We start from the raw sequence: 22,338 nt of genomic DNA, 5'->3' as shown, positions 1-22,338 counted from the left end.
AATGTAATGAATTGATCTTAAAAATAGATTGGCCTAATTTGTTTATGTGTTTGTTTTGGTGAAAGGTGAAAAATGAAATTTCGTTAGTGGCTGAAGGCTTTCTTCCAGAGGATGGAAGTGGCTGCATTGTTGGTATTCAGGACTTGCTGGATCAGGAGTCTGTGTGTGTGGCCACAGCCTCCGGAGACGTCATACTTTGCAATCTCAGCACATGCCAGGTAAGTGGAGGAGTCCAGTGAGGAGGAACTCTCAAGCATCCTCAAATAAGTCATGTGTTTTGTGTAGAAGCTTAAAAAAATCAGGAGCTAATGCTTAAATATTACATTTAAGCATTTTGCAAATTAGAGTCTTTGCATTATGTGTTTCTTTACAAAAAGTTGTTGGCATGGCTTTAGCTGTATTTCAGCTGTACTTGAGCTGTATTTCAAAAACTCACCTTTGTCTCCTGATGCAGCTGGAATGTGTTGGGAGTGTAGCCAGTGGTATCTCTGTCATGAGTTGGAGTCCTGACCAAGAGCTGGTGCTCCTCGCCACAGGTAAGCTTGTCACTGTCTCTCACTGTGGCTTTTATAAAACATGACTCCTAATATCTTAAAGACTTAAATTTTGGGGGGTTTATTCAAAAAATATCTTTGAACAATGATACCAGCATTATAATCTAAAGGGAATGTGCTCTTTTTGACTTAAGTTTCCGCGCTTAATACATTGTTTTAAGAAGTTATTTCATATTACTGTTTTGATTTTTAGAAATGGGAAACGGAGTCATAAAACTTGGAGAATCTACAGGGTCCACAGTTGTAGTTAAAAATGTTAGCAATATTTAACCTCCTCAGAAAGAAGAGTCACTATAAATATATTCTAAAGACTGTGCTCTTACCTCTTTTCGGAGCTCTCATGAGCTCTTTAAAACTACTTTTTTTCCTGTAAGTCTCTTCATTCCAGATAAGTTTCTGTAAGCTGGCACCCCTGATAAGGTATGTGGTGGAAGAGATACCTCGGTGAAGTGTTGAAGTTAGTGGAGGGGGGCTAGGTAGATTTTTGTGTTAGCTTTACGTACATAAATGATTGAGTATAAGCACCAGGTAACTTAGCTGGTCGAAGCTTTTTCTTTCTTTCTTTTTTCAAATGAAAGTCAAAATATTTAGAATGAATTATGTGTTCCCTGTTCGGACTCTAAACTCCTCCACTCCAGCTCTGTAGCTTCCAGTGTTGTAGATACTTACGAAATAGCAAATTTGTTACATGAAAGCAAAATCGTTCTTGTTTGTGCCCACCCAAGGTCAACAGACCCTAGTTATGATGACAAAAGACTTTGAACCAATCATGGAACAGCAGATCCACCAGGATGATTTTGGTGAAGGTGAGTATAGCTTTGTTTGAAACATTTTGTGATCTGAAGTTCCTCTCAGGTTTGATCATTTTCGTGTACACTAATAGTCACATCATAAACCCAAAGAATTATGAAACATGAAGCCTCGTGCATTAAATGTCTGATAAGCCTGTTGCTTTAGTCCATTCCAGACTTTAGTAAAAGGCATACCTCTGGTGCCTCTCCAAGTCTGAGAACTCACTTTGCCAGTAACCTGGGGACAGAAGTCTGCTTAATGTCACCTACATAGTTGTTGCCCAAACCTCAGGACAGGCTTAGGCTGGGACTTCAATGAAAGGAACTGTGCTAGCTGAAATAAAGAGAGCATTTCTGGGGTACAGTTTTGGGGCAAAAACAAGAGAGGTGGGATAGAAGGCTGATTTTTAGTTCCTGCTGATTAGACCTGACTCTGCGTTTTCATGGGAACCATCGGATTGTTCTCTTGCTAAGATCTAATTGAGGTGATTTGGGCCTTGAAGCTGTGGGAGTATTGAAAGGGAGAAGAGGGGAGATGTTTATTGTGTGTACGAAGCTCTGACCAACAAGGGGGCACCAGATAGATGGCCTGATTGAGGAGAGGGATGGGGGCAGAAGGGATTTTAACTTTTGCTGATTCCTGACCTCATGCCTTCTTGTTCTACCAACTCTCAGAAATCATTTAGAAAGTTGCTGCTCATTTATTCATTCAAAAATAATTTATTCAGAAATGATTTTGAGTAGGTACTGTGAACACAGTAGTGTGTTTGGTGCTGTGGATAATTCAGCTTTTCCTCTGAGGAGTCCCATAATAACCTGATGTGCAGGTGTTAGGGTAGCATGAGGGCAGGAAGGGAGCCACAGAGAGGGAAGACTTCTCAGAGGAGGCTGGCGTGAGCTGAGTCTTGGCCGGGCTAATTGGTGTTGGGTCGGGGAGGGTTAAGGGTGGTGGAGTGGTCTAAGCAATGGAGTTAGTCCATTCCGAGGCACAGATGCTTCATGGACCAGTCATGGCTTGTTCAGGCCGCTGTGAGTACGTCTGTACTGGTGCTAACAGGACAGGAGTGTGGCTTGAAATAAACAGGATAGATTTTGATTTGAGTTTGGTAGGGAATTTGGCTATACAAATGACCAGTTGTTAAAGGTTTTGATGATGCAAGATTGATTGGTTGATGAGTGGAGAGGGAAGAGACTGGAGGCAGGGTGATCAGATAGGAGGGCTACAGGAATCCAGATAAGGAAGGTCAGTGTGGGGCTAAAAGAGGGAATGAATTCAGGAAACATTTGATTCTCAGTAAGGAGGGTAATACCTTTTTGGAATTGGAATTATCTGAGAAATGTTTTTGGAATAGTTTGCATGGTCCCCTGCCATTCTAGCCAGTTTGAGAAATAGCAGTTTAGAAAGTGAAATAAATGGGCTTGGGTATGTAAGGTGAGGAAGAAAGAGTTCAGTGGGACTCTGGTCAGAAGCTCAGGTGATGGGAATATAGATGCCAGTAACTGAGAGGGAAGGTGGGGAAGTGCTGGGTTATAAGCGGTAGGTGGTGAGTTCTGTTCTGGGTTTGTGAAGGACCATATGGGATCACCACGTGGAGTAGTCAGGTATAAGGAGCTGAAGCTCAGGATAGGCCAGACCTGTGGATTGGGAGTCAATGGCATGGAGGGAATCTTTCCAATCTTGGGAGGAGGCGAACTTGCTCAGGAGCAGGTGGTGGATTTCCTGGGCAGGCTCAGGTGGGAATTCCTGGGCATCCATTTTTGAGGACAGTCATAGAAGTAACCAGCACACCTTTGGATGGGAAAGTCCACGGGGCCTGGCTAATCCCAGTAACTTTTTCAGAAGAAGCTTACAGAATATAAGTCAAGGGAATAGGGGTCCAAGTTAGGGTCTTAGGTCTTAGACATGTGTTTGTCAGTACAAAAAAATCACTCCATGGAGTTGTGAATAGGTATTTTTCCTCTAACCTAGGGGTTGACAAACTTGTTCTGTGAGGGGCTTGATAGCAGTTATTTTCAGCTTTGCAGGCCACTTAGCCTCTGTTGTAGTTACTCACCTCTGCTGTTGCAGTGTTAAAGCAATTATAGATAATACATAGGGAATGAGCATGTCTGTGTTCCAATAAAATTTTGTTGTTTTTGTTTTGTTTTCAGATTTAGTTTATTTATTTGATAGAGTGCACGCACAAGCATGGGGAGTGGCAGAGGGAGAGGGAGAAGCAGGCTCCCCACTGAGCAGGGAGCCCAACGTGGGGCTCGATCCCAAGACCCTCAGATCATGACCTGAGCTGAAGGCAGATGCTTAACTGACTGAGCTACCTACCTGCCCCAATAAAACTTTATTTGTACATGCAGACACATGCTGTGGTTTGCTGATCCCTGATCCCATTGGAAAAGTTCTCTTGCTTCATTCCTTGGTCCTTTACGTCTCTCTGGAAGGTTTCAGAAGCACAAAGGTGTGTGCTGGGGTAGGCGTTGCTGTTCATAGACAGCTGCAGGTGTGCTTTGAGGTATTACAGTACTCACCTGGACCCCTGTGAAGCAGACAGGAAATGGTCATGCTGACCCATAATATATAGAAATTATGAAGAGCCCCGCTTCATCAGAATCAATGGCAGGAGGGAAGTATTGGGTTTGGGATCTGGCCGATGCCTTCAGAGACGGCTGTAGTACCTGTTGCCGGTGGCTGCCTAGTCCTCCTCCCGACAGGGGCTGCATTATTTCAGCATCTCTGGTTTCGTATTTTATGCAAGAGAAACATTTATGATTTAGAGAGACTCTCAGGCTAGAAGGCAGATACCCTTTGTTCTAATTTGGCCTCTGCCACTGGAGGGTCTCAGTCTCTGTCAGTGTGAGGAGTGAATTCCATAATCTACAGTTGCTTCCGCCACTGATAGAGGAGGTTGGATGCATTTAGTTGATTGAATGCTTATAATCAGAATTTTATTCCCAGCTCTCATCTTGAGTTTAATGTTCTTATCCATGGAGGTGTCTTATAAATTCTTCATGTTTCATTCTTCTTACTTGCAAAGTGGGAATTGCTATCATCAAGGGAATTTAGAATATATAAGATGGCAGTAAAGTGCGTTCCCAAATAAGGCCATTTAAAATTCTTCAAAAATCATTGTTGTGTATAATATGGAATATTGGTTTTTCAAACATTGAGTGTTGGTCAATTTACTGAGAGGTCTCAGAGGACCCAAGTAATTGCCAGTGACTAACTTAATGAAGAACGCAATGAAACTGCTTTTGTTTCATTTCATTTAGCTTATTGGTTGTCTTGCGTGTTCTCCGTCACTTGTTCCCTAGGCAAGTTTATCACTGTTGGATGGGGCAGGAAGGAGACGCAGTTCCGTGGATCAGAAGGCCGACAAGCAGCCTTTCAGGTGCAGATGGTAAGATTGGTCTGATGGATACAGGACCTTGACTGGAACAAATAGAAGTTTTGCCATCTACCGGGAACTCTAGGTGGCCTGTTAGAGGCTAATAATGGACAGAGTTGTTGTGCTTTAGTAAAACTGAAACCATGTCAAGCCCTCAGGGAATGAGTCAATCTAGAAAGACTTCTTTTTCCTTGCCAAGTTGCTTTGTAATTTCTTTTCAGTATAGAGAATAATTATAACCAATATTCAGTTTAAAAAATACATCATCACAGATAGAAACGAAGCATTTTCTGCATCCTTTCCTGGTACTCTTTCCTTCCTTCCTCCCCAGAGCTGCTGTCCTTCATTCATTGTTGATCATTTATATACATGTTTTCATGCTTTCCTACATACCTATATTAGATATTTTTTATGATTTTCCCCTTTGGACGAAACTGTGTTTTCCTTTTTTATGAATACCTTTTGAAGGTAGAACTATAGGAGTTATTGATAATGGATTAAATGTGGGGTGAGAGACAGAAATTGAGAATGATCCTCAGATTTGGGCTGAGCAGATTTTCCATCCCTGATGATTTCTCCTTCCATGTAACTCGTCTGTCATCTCTTAACCCTTCGCTCGAGGTTTGTGTTCTCTGCTGTAGGGCAGTGTCATTGAGAATAGGTCTTGTTAGGCTGCCTGTGTATTCCCTCCCATGCAGAGTGTGGCCATTCTGCTGCACCCTATTACTGGAATGGGTGCTCGGGTGGTCTTTTGTTCCCCACCCCGCAGAGTCAGCCTCTGTCTTCAAGGCCTTCAGGATTGAGATGCAGGTGGTGCTGGAGACCTTTCTTCTTCCCATACTGCAGACCATAGAGCTCCTCTGTATTTTCATCGTTACTACTGGCTTTACCGCCTCTGGTTTTCCCTGCCTACCTTCCTCTCATCTTCTTAACTCATCTGTGTACTGTTCTGAAGCTTACATAGTAATCAAAGAACCAGAACTCTACCCTCTGACATTTAGATAAACTAAACATTTATATCCTTATCCTAGTTACCCGGCAGATTCCTGAGCCATTTTATTTAATATCCAGATCTGCACCTCCTTTCCTCTGTTGCTGTGCTTGGAGACCATTTTTTTTAATGCTCCAAGACAGATTTTGTTTTGTTCTCTTTTTTGGATGGTTTCAGGGTCTAAGAGTCTTGCCTCTTAGAAGGGTTCCTGAGGATTCTGTATAGTTGGTTTTCTAGATAGCTTAAACCTCCTGTAAAAGATTTAACTTTAATAGCCTGGGGCTTGTTTGATTTGGGGCCATTTAAGTACTCCAGTAACATTTGTGTTTCTTCTCTTTAGTACGAGTCGGCTTTGCCCTGGGATGACCATAGACCACAAGTGACATGGCGTGGTGATGGCCAATTTTTTGCTGTGAGTGTTGTTTGCCCAGAGACAGGTATGGAAATAAATTGCAGTTAAAGAAAAATTTATTTTATGAAGTTCAAGAAGGTTTTCTTCCTTTTGCTTTTTAAAATTATTCATACAAGGTTCTGTTTTAGATGTTAAATGAATTTAGAGCTAAGAACTGGAAGAATTCTTTGAGGCCATCTGGTCCAGCTTCCTACCTGTTGGGTACAAATTCTTAATAAGATAATCTGCTTGGCTTTGTAAAACCATGGCAGTTTTTATTAATGAGATGTTTGAATCGTTCTGACTTGACAACATTTTAAGATGTCTGTCTGTTTATTTTAACTCTGCCTGCTATGCAGGAGCTCGGAAGGTCAGAGTATGGAACCGAGAGTTTGCTTTGCAGTCAACCAGTGAGCCTGTGGCAGGACTGGGACCAGCTCTGGCTTGGAAGTGAGTGGGAGAAGAAACCTTGTAACTTCTTCCTCAGGGAATATCTAGGAACTCGGGTAGGGGTGGTGGTACCTGTTAAATACAGGTGTTTATATAACACAAAACGATACTAACTTCTCATTTGGCTATAAGCCTGTATGTTTCTCTTTCTACTTTTCCTGAAGTCTGAATTCAATTTGAATAGTGGATTCTGAGCTTCTTCACAGATGTCGTCATACCAAGGCCCACACATTTTACGGCTTATAGGGTGGGTCTGTATGAAGCCGTTGGGTGTAACAGAAAATGGTGCCCAGAAGGGAAGTCATAGTCTACAAAGCTCTGTGGGGCAGTGAGCTTTGGTGAAAACTAGGAAAAGGGCTCTCTTCTCTGCACAAGCTACAAGCTCTTAGACTGGAAGTTTCTGCTTGCTGAGGAACATGCAGGCTGGATTCAGGCTTGATTTACCTCCTGTCCAGTGTCTGCAGCTTCCCTGAGTAAAGATAGAAGAAACATCTCCTTCTCAGTAGCATCTGTTATATGCCAAACCCCTGGGTCTCTGGATTTTAGACATCATGTTTCCCACCAGTATTTGAGTGACAATTGAATGACAGAGCAAAGAGAGAAAGGTATTTAAATTAAAACCATAGAGACAAATATGAACAAGATGAGGTGCTTGGCATGTTTTAATTAGATGGAGAAGTCTTTTTTTTTTTTTAAGATTTTTTTTTTTTTTTTAATTTATTTATTAGGGAGAGAGAGATCACAAGCAGGGCGGAAGGGTAGAGGGAGAGGCAGACTCCCTGCTGAGCAGAGAGCCTGATGCAGGGCTTGATCCCAGGACCCTGGGCAGACGCTTAACTGACTGAGCCATCCAGGTGCCCCTAGATTGAGAAGTCTTAAGAAATACTTATCTGAGCATGGAATAGTTGCTGAAGGCATATACTTAAAGGAGAAATACATTACTTTTTTATAGGATATTATATTTGGAATAGTTTTTAAAAAATTATTGTTTTATTTAAAAGTCGCACTGGTGCAGTCTAAATTTGTAAGTCTTTGTGGGCAAATGGAGTGTTTGCAAATTAGGAAGAGGCCCTTCTCTGGGCAGGTGTAGTCCCACACTAGACTGGAGAGCTTGCCAAGAGACATGTGGGATTTAAACCTCCCTTGGGTGGAGATTTTTTGTTGGAAAAATTGTTTCTCTGACTTGCGTCTTGTTCTTAGCCAGCTGGCTGCACTTCTGGATGTTCTAACGCTCAGGGTTTGCTTTAAGGCCCTCAGGTAGTTTGATTGCATCTACACAAGAGAAACCCAATCAGCAGGATATTGTGTTTTTTGAGAAAAATGGCCTTCTTCATGGACATTTTACACTTCCGTTTCTCAAAGATGAGGTTAAGGTAAGTGCCTGAGTTGTTTCCCCATCAAATTGAGAGGACTTCTCACAGTTATAGAGGCTTATGTCTTATACGGGTATATAAAGAGAAGCTCTAGGGTAGACAATAATAAAAATAGTGGCTTCTTCTAACTGCATTGTTTTTGAAAGAGGCTTTTTTTAAAAGGATATTTTGCAAAGAAGAAATGGCATTCTTTCTTACACTAGGTAAAACACAGATAGAAGTCCTCGTTTGTATTGTTTGGCCAAAAGCATAATGCTTCCAATGGTAGATACTTTTTATTAATAACATTTAAACCTTAAGCCTCTTGTGTACCATTAGGATTTTTACTGGAGCAGAAACACCAAATGGTAAGCTTTAATTACGTAGACATAAACATAATTTAAAATTTTGTTACATGTAAATTAAAAATTGAAGATAAAAGTTGAGAGAAGAGTTTCATGAATTCCATGTCCTTCTTATTCACTTTCAACAGATGCCAACATTTTGTAGAGTTTCATCCAAGCACCATTTTCTAGCCTAAACACACACACATACGTTTTTATTTCCTGGGGTTTTAATTTTTAATACTCATTTCTAACAGGTAAGATAACATTTTTTTTATATGATGATAAAGTAATAATTCCTGAGTATCATCTAATACCTAGTCCACGTTCAGATTTCCCTGATTGTCTAAAAGTATCAACTTGCATTTGGTTAAGTATCTTAAATTTTTAAGCATAAGGCATTTTTTTAATGTTCCCTACATATAAAGACATATTATCTAGATTTGTTTAATGATTCTGTGGGTTCATAGTCTGTAGCCTGGGGATCAGCTCAAGTAGTGGGATTATTTGGTTTGTGAGGGCAGGGAATTCAGCTCTTGAAAAGATTTTGAAGTACATACATAGTGAAAAGCCGGTGACCCATCTTTTTTCCCTACTAGGTAAATGGCCTGCTCTGGAATGCAGATTCCACTGTGCTTGCAGTTTGGCTGGAAGATCTTCAGAGGGAAGAAAATTGCACTCTAAAAACCTATGGTAAGACAGCGCTGGTATCTCAACCTTATGCCACATAAAATGTAGTTGAAAGTAGTAGGCTGTGGAGTTGCCTTTCTCCCTTCTACTTTGTCCTGTAGTAGAATCAGGGATAACTGAGGGGATTGGTGGGGATGAGGGACTGGTTTGGTTTTGATTATTTGTGGAGTTTAGTCATGTATCAGGGTTCTTTAGACAAATAGAATCAGGGCAGGCTGGCAGGTTGGAAGTTAAGAGTTGATGTTTCAGTCTTAAGTCTTAAATCTCTAAAGGCAGGCCTGCAGTCTGGAAACTCAGGCAGGTTCTGTGTTACAGTCTTGAGGAATTCCTTCTCTGGGAAACCTCAGTTTTTGCTCTTAAGGCTGTAAACTCCTCGCATGAGACCCACCCATGTAATGGAGGATAATCTTTTATATTTAAAGTCAATTGATTGTGAAGGGTAATGACATCTACAAAATAACCTTCCAGCAACATCTAGACTAGTGTTTGTTTAAACGGCTGGATGTCATAGCCTAGCCAAGTTGACATATGAAGTTAACCATCACAAGTCATCAGAGCTTTCTCTGCGTGGATGGAGGAAGTTTAACTGCAGGAAGTTAAAGTGCTAGCCAGGGGAAAACTGTAGCAGTGAAAGAGAAATGGCAGTAGCTACAAGTAAGACTCCACTCTATACCTTTTTATTGTAGATCAGATTGTAAATATGTGTCTTTCAGTGTATGTGTAGTATGTGAAGATATTAAAAATTAGAGAAGAAACAAAAGTTTTTCCATAATTCTATTGTTCAGTAATGAGCACTGTTAAAATTTTCTTGTCTTCCAGATTTTATGTGTATAAAACAGTATAGTTATGATCTCAGTTTTGTTAAGTATATGATACATGTAGATTTATGTCACAGACATGTTTCCATTTCAGGTACCCGTGGGCATCATTTTAAATTGCTGTGTAATACACATTTGTGCCACAGCTTATTAAATCTCCTGCTGTTAGGCACTTAAAGTTCTGTCATTTTTCATATCAACAGCAATGCACTGATTTTTTTTTTTTTTTTTTTCTAAATGATTTTTTATTATATTATGTTAGTCACCATACAGTACATCCCCGGTTTCCGATGTAAGGCTCGATGATTCATTAGTTGTGTATAACACCCAGTGCACCATGCAATACGTGCCCTCCTTACTACCCATCACCGGTCTATCCCATTCCCCCACCCCCCTCCCCTCTGAAGTCCTCAGTTTGTTTCTCATAGTCCATAGTCTCTCATGTTTCATTCCCCCTTCTGATTACCCCCCCTTTCTTTATCCCTTTCTTCCCCTACCGATCATCCTAGTTCTTATGTTCCATAGATGAGAGAAATCATATGATAGTTGTCTTTCTCTGCTTGACTTATTTCACTTAGCATTATCTCCTCCAGCGCTGTCCATGTTGTAGCAAATGTTGAGAACTCGTTCTTTCTGATAGCTGAGTAATATTCCATTGTATATATGGACCACAACTTCTTAATCCAGTCATCTGTTGAAGGGCATCTCGGCTCCTTCCATGATTTAGCTATTGTGGACATTGCTGCTATGAACATTGGGGTGCATATGGCCCTTCTCTTCACTACGTCTGTATCTTTGGGGTAAATACCCAGTAGTGCAATGGCTGGATCATAGGGTAGCTCAATTTTTAACTTTTTAAGGGACCTCCACACTGTTTTCCAGAGTGGCTGTACCAACTTAGCAATGCACTGATTTTTGTTCATAAATCTTTTCACTTGCTTATTTTTAAGTGGCTTTTAAACTTTTTAATCAGTAGAACTTTTTCTTTGAAACGTTATTTAGAAGCTCCTTTATTTATTCATTCATTACACAATCCTTCTCAATGCTGGCTGCGCCTTTTGAAAAAAAATGCCATCCAGGCCTCATCTCAGAGTTGGATCCAGTGTTAGAATGGGGACTATACATCAGTGCTTAATTTAAAAAAAGTTCCCAGGTGATTGTTAACATGCAGCCAGAGTTTCGAACCGCTGATTAGACAGGGTGGCAAGGGCTGGCACTGTGATATGCTCGGGGTAAAAGTGTGGCATAAGAACAGCCCGATCATCTGTCCTCACAAAGTGTGAGTACGTGGTCTTACTTAACAATGTACAGCTAGTAGAAGTGTTCTAATAAAGGTTGGTTTCGACATGATTAGGTCTTTTCCCCCCAGCTTTATTGAGATACAACACCATGTAAGCTTAAGATGTACATTGGGATGATTTGATACATGTATGTATTGTGACATGTTTACCCCAGTGAAGTTGGTTGACATCCTTCACTTCACATAATTCGCAATTTGCTTAATATGGCAAGAACATTTAAGACCTACTCTCATAGCAACTTTCAGGTGTACTATACAGGATGTTAAACCGTAGTCACCATGCTGTTTATCAGATCCCCGGAACTTGAACTCAAAGTTTGTGCTCTTTGACCAACATCTCCCCCATTTCCTCCCCACCCCAGGATCAGGTCTTATTCTTTTAACAGATGTTGAAAGGGACGGTTGCTGATAAAGTGATTTTCCTTGGAGAGCTGAATCCTGCTTAATACCAGATCGCTCGGGACATAACTGTAGGGAAAGCGCCTGGGGGAAAAGAATCAGCATCTTAAGCCTCATATAGCATAGTGATACTCATCTCAAGCTCTCAGATTGAGCGTTTTCATACTTTTAATCTAATTGCCTAATTTTCTTTGTAAATCTTTATGAAAAAACAACTCACTAAAGCACTGTCGTCCTAGTAATTTTCTGACCTCATGATCCTAAAGTTTGAAAGTAGAGACAACCTGAACATCTGTGCTTCTGGCCTTAGTTTGTCCCCGTGGAAAACTACTTCTTCTTGACTGTTACTGTTGTTAATATTATTTGAATGAAGGGCCTGAGCAGGAAGGGTCGTTTGAAAAAGAAACAGTTGCCCCCATCCCCGTCCAGCAGGTGATGAGAAGTCTGGTCATCTGGCCTCTGACGGCCCTGCTTGCGTTTCCCCTTGCAGTGCAGCTCTGGACTGTGGGGAACTATCACTGGTATCTCAAGCAGAGTCTGCCCTTCAGCACCTGCGGGAAGAGCAAGCTCGTGTCTCTGACGTGGGACCCAGTGACCCCGTCCCGGCTGCACGTTCTCTGTCAGGGCTGGCATTACCTCTGCTACGACTGGCACTGGACGACGGACCGGAGCTCAGGAGAGAACTCCGGTGACATGGCAAATGTGGCTGTCATTGATGGAAGTAAGGAGCTGGAAGGGGTGGCCATGAGCCTGTGCCTGCAGATATGGTGGTTTGACTAAAACTGGGGAATTTTGATTTGTGTGGTGCTTTGGTGGTTTGGTTTATTTTTACTTATTTCCTGTTTTGTTTGGATGGGGATGCCCTTAGTGGGGGCATGTACTCTCCTGAGAACCATAGTCCTTCCTCCTCACCCCTACCCCTGCTCCACCCCAATTCCATCTGTAGTCTTCACGAATTTACTTGTCTGGCCTTCGAAGATGTTGAAAATTTTGACTCTAGGTACAGAGGAAGATAGCAGTGGTCTTGTGGCATCGGGTGTGCTAGCCTTACCTTTTTGCCCTATTGAAATAGATTTGCATTGACACTGGCATCCCCCCACTTGGGTTGTTTTGCTTTTTGATGTAATACTTGTTAATTATATAATCTCTCCAAAATTTTCAAGTCACAGACATCTGTCTAGTGTGAGGATTGGTTGATGTTTTTTGTTTGATGACGGGGAGGAAATTGGGGCAAGAAGTAGTCACCAGAAAAGACAGTTTACTTACTGCTGATAACATAAAGGAAAACTTGTTTCCAGGATTGTAATGTGCCATGGTGTGCTAATTTTGTTCTGTGTAGTAGTCCTAATACTGATTTTACAATAGCATGTTCTGTCCAGAGGACTTAATCAGGTATGTTTTATTACTAAAGACATGCATAGGGAAGTGGTTTAAGGATTTTCAAGGGAATCATTCCCTTGGTTCAGTCTGGCTTGGTTTCAGGCCTTGGTTTCAAGCTAGCACCCTTGGCCTTCTTGCCCATGTTCGCCAGAGTTGGACTGCTCTGGGCCGGGAGGTGACAGTAGCCAGATACAGAGCCCTGACACTTAATTTTCCCTATATGTTGTGTTTAAGCTTATTTATGATAAAAAAAAAAAAACACCAAATATTTTTAGGAATTGCTATATATTTTCTACCCCCATCATTAGTTAATGGTACTGTGCTGTCAGATGCTTCATTTTACAAATTAAACATCCATGTATTAATCTCCTCTTCTCTCTCTCATACGCAGACAGGGTATTGGTGACAGTCTTCCGACAGGGTGTGGTTCCACCTCCCATGTGCACCTACCGACTGCTGCTCCCACACCCTGTGAATCAAGTCATGTTCTCTGCACACCCCCAAAAGAGTAATGACCTTGCAGTCCTAGATGCCAGTAACCAGATTTCTGTTTATAAATGTGGTATGTTCAAAAACTGTTACCAAGATGTTCTGAACCGAGTCCCTCCTGCACAAAAGCAAATTATAGTGTGGTGTTGCTTTAGCTCTAGTGTTTCTAAAAACCTTGAAGTTTGTAATTAGTATCATTATTACTATGATATCTAATTGACTTGTGGGGTTTTTTGGGGTGGGAGGGGGGTCTGATCCCATTCTGGCTTATAAAGAGCAATTCCTTTTGGTTTTTGAACTTGAAGAGTCAGTGATTTAAGAAAAACATTCATCCTGGAAGTAGCATAGTATCTTATTGTGTCTTTAACATGGTTTACAGTTCTCATTGCCTTTGCACACATTTCTAGTTGATCTCATAGCCTTCCTGGGAGCGGCGTCAGACCTGTGTTTTTCTGTAGATGAGGGAAGAAAATGCCAGGGTGTTTGCAGTTTGCTCGAACAAGAACGGACGAGGATCTCAGCTTAGGTGTGCTAGCTTCTAATCCAGTTGTCCTTCTACCATCCCATTTCTGTCAGATTCTAGTTGCTTTCCTGATGTCCAGGAGAAGCTGAAATGTGTTTTCAATTGTGAGTTCTGTGATCATGTTGTAAATTATACTGGCACATGATACTGGCAGCCTTGTTTTCAAATTGTCCTGAATTCTCAGGCTGAAAGGCAGACAGAGATTTAAGAAAGAGGTTGAGATGTGATTGTTTCTGACCGCTTTATATCTAGAGTGGATTACATTCTAGAACCCATTAAATGCAGAATTCAGTACCCTTAGTATCAGGGAAAATGTGTGTAGTTTACTATGATAGTAATTGCATTTTTGTGTTCTAGGTGACAGTCCAAGTGTGGACCCTACAGTGAAGCTGGGAGCTGTGGGTGGAAATGGATTTAAAGTTTCTCTGAGAACACCTCATCTGGAAAAGAGATACAAGTAGGTTGTTCTTAATTACCTTGGACCTCTGGGAACAGCATTTAGTCCTAACTTCAGCCAGCTGTTACCATTCAGTGTCTGTTGCTGAGTGGAACACGAAGTAGATACAGTGGCTGCTGGGGAAGTCCGTTATCTGAGATCTGAGTGCCATGTGCTGATGGCAGTGGCGCCAAGCTGGTAGCTGGCTTAGAACCCATTTCCTCCAACAGCCCTTGGTTCTCCAGGGAAGACCACGTGGCAAAGGTGGAGGTGAGGGTGATAGAGCCAAGCTGCATTTGCTTGTGTACGTGAGGGGGTCTGTGTTGTTCACATATGGCTGAATGCAGTCTCTCTCCTGGTGGCATCCCATACTCCAGAACTTTGGGTTGCTGCGTTTTGAGTCTCTCAGGTTGGAAATCAGAATGTATTTTCCCATTGAAACGATATTATAAACGGGTATGAACGAGTACCTCAGGTACACTCTGAGTATTGTAAAATGACCCTGAAGCTAATTATTAATTATAATACCACTTCTGTGAGAATCCAGGATTTGATTCTGTTCTATTTGATAAGCACATGTTCTCAATTACTGAACTCTGCCTCCTAAGAGCATTTATTTATAAATTAATAGGGACAGTAAACTGACTAAAATAAGTAACTGAATTTCATAAGTAATATGTTTCTTAAATATATGCAGTATGCTTAATAAACACGTATAAATTTTCAACCTGTGTATGATTTGGGGGCTGTCTGTATAATGCTTAGTCGTTTTCAAAGAACGTTTATGTGGGTTATTTCATCTCACGGAATTCAACCCACTGAAGGACAGACTTAAGGCAAACTAGGAAGCATGAGGCAATTTAGAATATAATTTGATTTTTAAAAAATTGATAGAAGGATAGCTCCCAGTCATTTAGGAGATTTCATGATGGACATGAATACTTACTTTGATCTTTGAAGGAGAGATCAGGTTAGGACCGGTGGAGACAGACTGGGAGCGTTGAGTGTGCTGGATGGAACGTGTCGGTGGGAACCGGAGGTGGGAATGCCCCCACATGGGGAAGAACGCAGTGGAGGGACTGAGTCCAGGGAGAGCTGGTTAAGTAGGAAGATCAGGGTAGTGACCCAGCTTCTTCAGTGCATGCAGAAGATTTGCCACTTAAACTAAAAGGCAGTAGAAGTAGCATTACGGGTTCCTGCTTGAGGTGGCAAAAACGTGCTGTCCTCTGATGTATTAATGCTACAGGAGGCAGGTGTTAGAGGCCAGAGAAATCATCTCTGAAGCTAATTAGCCGTTTCGATGTGAGATGCTTAAAAATAACCTACTCTAGTGAGACCCACATATCTGCTGGAGCCTGGTTTGAATGCTGGTAAGTGGTGACAGTGGAAAACCTCTGGGGTTTGTTTCTGTAGGGCCTGGGGCAAGTGATTTTCTTGTGTAGTCAGTTTCCTGAAGTGTTCTCTTCAAATCTAAAGATCTCAGAATATAAGAAACCTAAATAGAAAAACATTCTGGCATTACCTCAGGTTTTGTCCCTCCAAATAATTAGGAGTTGACTATATACAAGGGAATTTATTCTTCGTTTAGGAAAATCTCAGTGACATTAGAGCTTTATTCATGTCTTGGATATTCTTCAATATTTAAAACAGAATTCAGTTTGAGAATGGTGAAGATGAAGAAGTAAACCCACTGAAGCTCAGCCTTCTCACCTGGATTCAAGAAGACGTTTTCCTGGCTGTAAGCCACAGTCAGTCCAGCGCACAGTCTGTCATTCACCATCTGACTGTGGCCCCTTCTGAGACGGATGACGAGCACGGACAGCTCAGCATTAGGTATCTCGACACTTGCCTGCGTTCCGTGTGCTCATAAGCAGGTGGAGTCACGCTTTTGTCTTTTCTGGGTGTAGGACTCTTCTAGTGAGCAAGGTTGAGGGCATTAGCTTCCTTGTTAAACACACTTAGCAAGAGGGTTAAGTGTATTTTAAGTCATGTCAAAATACAAACCTAAAAATGCATCAGGAAGTGGTGGAACAGAGGACAAATACCAGTAGATGGGGTAAAACATTTTTAAGATGTGTTACAGTTTTTAATTCGGCATATACTTACATTCCAGCAGGGTAATTGTTAGCCCAAGAGAATTAGCCACAGTTACCCTTGTTAGTTACTAAACTCAGTGATGAGGTACAGGCACTTCGCTGGGTGAGGTGACTTCAGGAGGCTGCTTCTGGCTTCTCTGTGTTCTGTTTGGCGCTTGACTGCGTGTGCTACTAGGCATCGTTTCTGTTTCTCTTTGCTAAAATTTCACTGCTCCCTGGCCCTGAGTTTTGCTTTGTTTCCAGACTGCGTGTTTGTCACAGGTTTCAAATAATGGATGCTGTTTTCTGTAACTCAAGCCCCGTTGTTCAGTAGATGGCTTTGTGTGGACAGCTCCGAGAAATCCTCAGGCTTCCAGTGTCAAAACTTGGCACATCAGGGGCGCCTGGGTGGCACAGCGGTTAAGCGTCTGCCTTCGGCTCAGGGCGTGATCCCAGCGTTACGGGATCGAGCCCCACATCAGGCTCCTCTGCTATGAGCCTGTCTCTTCCTCTCCCACTCCCCCTGCTTGTGTTCCCTCTCTCACTGGCTGTCTCTATCTCTGTTGAATAAATAAATAAAATCTTAAAAAAAAAAAAAAAAAACTTGGCACATTAACCAAAAGCTGATATTAATCCTCACACTCATTTGTAATTAAGGGTTTCCTATTTAGATTTCAATTCTGAAAACCCTTGCTGCAAAATTAGGAACTTCATTGTATACACAAAACCTGTTCTACTGTAGTTGTTAACTCATTTTTGACTCATAGTGCTTCATGTTTTTACAAAGCTTTTTGTGAATATCCAGATGGATACAGGAAATGTTCTAGCTATATGCAACACTCAAGTTAACCAGGAGCTTACTTGGTTTTTTTTAGATTTTTATTTATTTAGAAATACCTAACGTTAGAAATACCTAAGTTGTACACATTTCTGCTTCTCCAAATTTGAAATTCTTTATCATCAGCTTGTAGAAAGAAAAACTAGATCATCTCATTTGCTGTAAGGGAAAAGAGAAATCATTTAAAATATGTTTCTGCTGCTTTGACTTTTGTTTTTCAAAAAAAGGCTGTTTTGTTCATATTAAAATATTAATGTCTTTAGGGAATATAAAGTCCCTCAGTCAGCTTATGGCTTTAAAACCTAATATTTATTATGCTTAAGTTTTGTAAAAGGTACTCTTTTCAGTGCTTTCCCTATGGTACCTCCTTTCTCATGCTACGTCTTTGAAGTAGATATTATTGGCGTCCTTGTTTTATAGCCAAGACCTCTCAGGCCAGAGCAGTTCAGTAACTTGCCTGACATGATGCAGGTAGAGCCTCGATCTAGACCCAGTCAGTTTCGCTCTGGAGTCTGTTCTCTTAACCTATTCGCAGATTGTTTATCCTCACAAAATTTGGGGCATTTTGAGTTTTTTTGTATATTGGCTAAAAACTCTTTGAGTAAATATTAGCATTGGCAACATTTGCTTTTATTGCTATCTCTTAATATGTCTACTCTCTCTGTTCATTGACACAGGAAAAAAATGTGACAGTAACAGATTCCCCTCTTCTCATTAATGAAGACCCACCAATTTCCATGAATGAATGTGATAGCAATAAGAGATATTGAGTATGCTCATTTTCCTACAGACTCACTGCTCTATGTACTGCATTTTAAGGAGACAGAGATAATACTGTGCATATCTAATGAAGGCAGTAAGTTGTTATAAGTTGTATTAAGTTGCTGCCAGAGTGGGAGTGATGACCTCGCAGTGTAGACACCCAGCTTATTGGCATTGTGGAAAACAGTGTCATGTGACAGGTCATTACTTTGGCCTTCGGCTTACAGTATTTATCTGTCAGTGTGTATATATGTGCGTGTGTGTGTATATATTATGTGTATGTTGTATTGAAATAGGCCCTGCAGCCCAAAGGGAAATTGTTTATTTATTTTCCTCTTTCTGCAAAATAAGTGAAATGCTACTAGTTTTGAGAAAAGTGGTCTGTTCACACTCCCATTCCTGTTTTTTGGGTTTTTTTTAATCTGTTACTTTCATCAGTTCATCTGTGACAGTGGATGGAGTCATAATCAGTCTGTGTTGCAATTCCAAGACCAAGTCCGTAGCATTGCAGCTGGCTGGTGGCCAAATACTTAAGTACTTTTGGGGTGAGTATCAGAATGTTAGGAAAGCATGTTTATGACTTACATAAATGTTTAATTCTTGAGAATGTGTACTTGTGAGTTTCTTGTCAGTGCTACATTGATGGTTAGGTCTTTTAGCTGTCCTGGAAAACCCTAAGCTGTGGAGTGGAATTGGTAAGTGTATTCTGTAATGGACCAGAGTGTTCTAATGAGTTTCCAAAATATATTTGGAAAGTGACCCAAATTGTATGTTAAGTGTTTCAGCAAATGTTGATGTGACAGTTTTACAGTGAGCACACCAGCTTTTTGTAAACTTCATCTGCCCATCCTGCAGAGTCACCCTCTCTGGCTGTTGAACCATGGAAGAACCCCAGTGGATTTCCTGTTCGGTTTCCTTATCCATGCACACAGACGGAATTGGCCATGATTGGAGGAGAGGTAAGTGAACAGAAAACTTTACCACTTAGAACAGTAGCCCAGGTACTGCTGGCATTAGGTAAAGAATATGGACTTTGGAGGTAGACCTGGGTCTCCACTTCATCTCAGGGCAAGAGTGAGAAATTTCTGAGCTTCAGCTTCTTCATCCATGAATGGGATTAAGAGACTGTCCAGCATTTATGTAGTAGTTCGTTGATTCCTTTCCTTGGAGGTATAAATTAAAAGATAGAAAAACGCAGTTGGCAGACTTTTACCCTCCATTGTACAGACCATCAGAGTTAGTTTTATTTAAATACCATCTGGGGACAGCAGAAATGTAATCTTAAAAATTGTGTTCAGGAGTTTGCCATTGATCAAATACTGGAATGTCTGTAATTGTGGTGGGTGGTAGGATTCAGTGGTTACAGAACAAAATAGCTGACTAATCCCTGCTCTTCTGGAATTTATAATCTATCAGTATAGATGTGATGATCCCCTCTGATGGGAGAATGAATGAAATGAACAGAATGTGGTGGAAGAGTGTTGAGGTGTTTGGTGGCTAATGAGAGGATGGTAGCTATGAGGATGGGTGTCTGTATTCAGTCTTGACATGGACTTAGATATGAAAGCACAGGGCAATAGTAGGACTATGTTATAGAAAAATTAGGTTTAACTAGTTTGGTTAGAATTGTTTGTAATTTCAGTTTTGTTTCTTTGCAGGAATGTGTCCTTGGTCTGAGCGACAGGTGTCGCTTTTTTATCAATGACACTGAGGTAACTAGGCTTGGTTTGGTGCAGGATCCTTTTCAGTATTGACTCCCAAGTAATAAAGCTAACATTCCCCTTTGCCTTGTTGTAGATTGCTTCAAATATCACATCATTTGCAGTATATGCTGAATTTTTGTTGTTGACAACCCATTCCCATACCTGCCAGTGTTTCTGCTTGAGAGACGCTTCATTTAACAGTAAGTGTTCAGTGTGTAGAGTAGAAAATAGTCCCTCTTTTATTATCTTTTGTCCTTTGAAATCTTGATGATTTTTAAAGTTCACCACCTACTTTGGCTTTTGTCATAGAGTCCTAGACTATCAGAAAACCTTTACAGGCGCCTGGGTGGCTCAGTTAAGTGTCTGCCTTCAGCTCATGTCACAGTCCCAGGGTCCTGGGATGAAGCCCTGCATTGGACTCCCTGCTCAGTGGGGAGTCTGCTTCTCCCTCTCCTGCTCCCCCAGCGTGTTCTCTCTCCCTCTCTCCCTCTCTCTCTGTCAAATAAATAAAATCTTTTTAAAAAGAAAAAAAATAGAGAAGAAAACCTTTAGAGTTCATGTACTTAGCCCCTAATTTCAACACAATATCTCAGTTCAATATTCTACACGAGTCAGCAAAGACTTCCAGAGAAGGAGGTCCTTCCTGGAGAACATTGTGAAATTAAACTTTTTCAGGATTATGTAACTAATCCAGTATATTACCTTGGGTTACCATGCAGATACAAACTGGCTCTAACTTCTTTGTAATCTTCCTTTGCTCACTGTGACCACCCTCCATAGTAGATCTGAAAGACTCCATCTTGTGGAGTCTGTGTCCATTTTTCCTTCAATTCCTCATGTCTCCTCCCCCCACCGTGTGTGTGTGTGTGTGTGTGTGTGTGTGTGTGTGTGTGTATTTTCCCTATTCTGGAAAACTCCACTTAATTGCCTTTGCTTCCAACTTGGAAACTAGCAATCTTTCACTGATGTGATTATAGTATACTGATAGTGCTAAGAAATAGAGAAACTGCATCCTGCCTGTGTTTTCTGAATCAGTTGAGAAGCTATGTGTGTGATTATGCATGAGGGCTCTGTGAGAAAGGGCAAGTTCCAGGGACAAGATTGTTTGTCAGAAAGGCTACTGGTCTTAAGGTTGAGTGGGAGAGGAAAGGGGTGTGGTCGTTAATTGCTTTCTTCTACTTTATTTTTATGGGTTTTGTTTTCTTTTCTTTTTTTTTAAGATTCTATTTATTTGAGAGAGAGTGCATAAGTGGAGGGGAGGGGCAGAGGGAGAGGGAGAAGCAGACTCCCTGCTGAGCAGGGAGCCCGATGCAGGGCTCCATCCCAGGACCCTGGGATCATGACCTGAGCTGAAGGTAGACACTTCACCGACTGAGCCACCCAGGCGCCCCTGCTTTCTTCTGTTTTGAGTCCTATGTTCAGTTTCAACTGCAGTTAATGGAAAGTGGCTTGTCATGACAGTGATTCTTATGGCTTAGCCCATGGTGTCTTTAGCATTACATGCAGGTCTGAGCAGCAGCCATCTGTCTAAAGGGGAGTCTCTGCGGAAGGTGGAGAGGGGTTCACGTATTGTCACTGTTGTGCCCCAGGACACAAAGCTTATATTACAGGTAAGCTGATTCTCTAAGCTGTGTTTCTGATTGTTGTTGGGCTGTCATTATGAAACAATTCTTGCAGATTTTATTTTACACCCTCTTACCATTTGTAACAATTTATTATAAGCCATTTCTTGCGAGGTTCTGCGTTAGCTTTATACAAAGGAGTGTTCATACAGGCTGTGCCCAGCAAGGCTGGAAGGGAAGCTTCTCAGGGAAGTCAGAATAAATACTGAGCACAACTAGATTCTGCTGGAAGCGTGCTTGTTTTACAGGATCATGATTAATTCTGTATGGAGAGTTGAGTTAGGTGAAGTTGTGTATCCTGGGTATTTAAATTTTTTCTATTCACTTAAAAACATTATTCTGATTTATTTAAGATGCCAAGGGGAAACTTAGAAGTTGTTCATCATCGAGCTCTGGTTTTAGCTCAGATTCGGAAGTGGCTGGACAAGTAAGAACCATATATATGACTAGTTTGCTTGTTCTTATGACTTATATGTGAAGATAGTAAGTATGCTATTAAAGTTTTTAAAACTTGAAAGTATGGAAAACCTGTATTAACACATGCCTTCAATCAGATTCTCAGAGGCTTTTTTTCCTCCTGCACTTTGATTTGTGTGTTTTATAGTCTGGTAAATATTCCTAGTAGAAAGAATCATGAAACACATCATACAAGAGAGGGTTTCCTAGCCTGGGGGGATCCATATGGGCTTTAGATGCTCTGTGAACCCAGGGAAATTGCACCAAACTTTGTCTGTGTGTATTTATTTGGGCAGAAGGCCTAAGGCTTTTGGCAGATAAACAGAGGAGCCTGTGACCCAAAAATGCCTGAGCCACTGTTGTGAAGGAGATGATCCATTGTCAGTTTATTTTGGGGAAACTTTGTATTAGAAAGATCTTCATTAGCATTTTGTTAAAAGAGAAAGTGGACCTAAGTTCTATAATGATTTTCTGTTGTGTGTATATGGAGATACAGTCCTCAGACTGCCTGGTGACTAAGTCCCGCCTTTTACAAAGGCAAGCGAATCTGGTGCCTGATTTTTCATTCTGTGAGTTGGGAGTAGAAATACAGTA

At 41.2% G+C, this 22,338-nt stretch overlaps 1 protein-coding gene across 3 annotated transcripts in view; it reads left to right on the top strand.

Moving 5' to 3' along the window:
* The window catches only part of ELP1 (elongator acetyltransferase complex subunit 1), a 56,802-nt gene that overhangs the window by 4,602 nt on the left and 29,862 nt on the right, over positions 1–22,338 (top strand). For 2 of the 3 annotated variants that reach the window (XM_026506050.4, XM_026506051.4), the window contains exons 3-20: positions 66–218; positions 455–536; positions 1,280–1,360; positions 4,652–4,737; positions 6,057–6,153; positions 6,467–6,557; positions 7,807–7,930; positions 8,853–8,946; positions 11,951–12,181; positions 13,232–13,402; positions 14,210–14,309; positions 15,939–16,121; positions 18,402–18,508; positions 18,819–18,922; positions 19,622–19,675; positions 19,761–19,866; positions 21,161–21,276; positions 21,642–21,715. In XM_026506050.4, coding sequence (XP_026361835.2) covers positions 66–218; positions 455–536; positions 1,280–1,360; positions 4,652–4,737; positions 6,057–6,153; positions 6,467–6,557; positions 7,807–7,930; positions 8,853–8,946; positions 11,951–12,181; positions 13,232–13,402; positions 14,210–14,309; positions 15,939–16,121; positions 18,402–18,508; positions 18,819–18,922; positions 19,622–19,675; positions 19,761–19,866; positions 21,161–21,276; positions 21,642–21,715 — 2,054 coding nt within the window. The remainder of the gene's footprint in view (positions 1–65; positions 219–454; positions 537–1,279; positions 1,361–4,651; positions 4,738–6,056; positions 6,154–6,466; positions 6,558–7,806; positions 7,931–8,852; positions 8,947–11,950; positions 12,182–13,231; positions 13,403–14,209; positions 14,310–15,938; positions 16,122–18,401; positions 18,509–18,818; positions 18,923–19,621; positions 19,676–19,760; positions 19,867–21,160; positions 21,277–21,641; positions 21,716–22,338) is intronic. The other variant, XM_044386754.3, reaches the window with a different exon arrangement.

Source organism: Ursus arctos, unplaced genomic scaffold, assembly GCF_023065955.2.
Source record: "Ursus arctos isolate Adak ecotype North America unplaced genomic scaffold, UrsArc2.0 scaffold_18, whole genome shotgun sequence".
Lineage (NCBI taxonomy): Eukaryota > Metazoa > Chordata > Mammalia > Carnivora > Ursidae > Ursus > Ursus arctos.
Note: the sequence above shows the minus strand (reverse complement) of the source record. Positions and strands in the feature narration are given on the sequence as shown.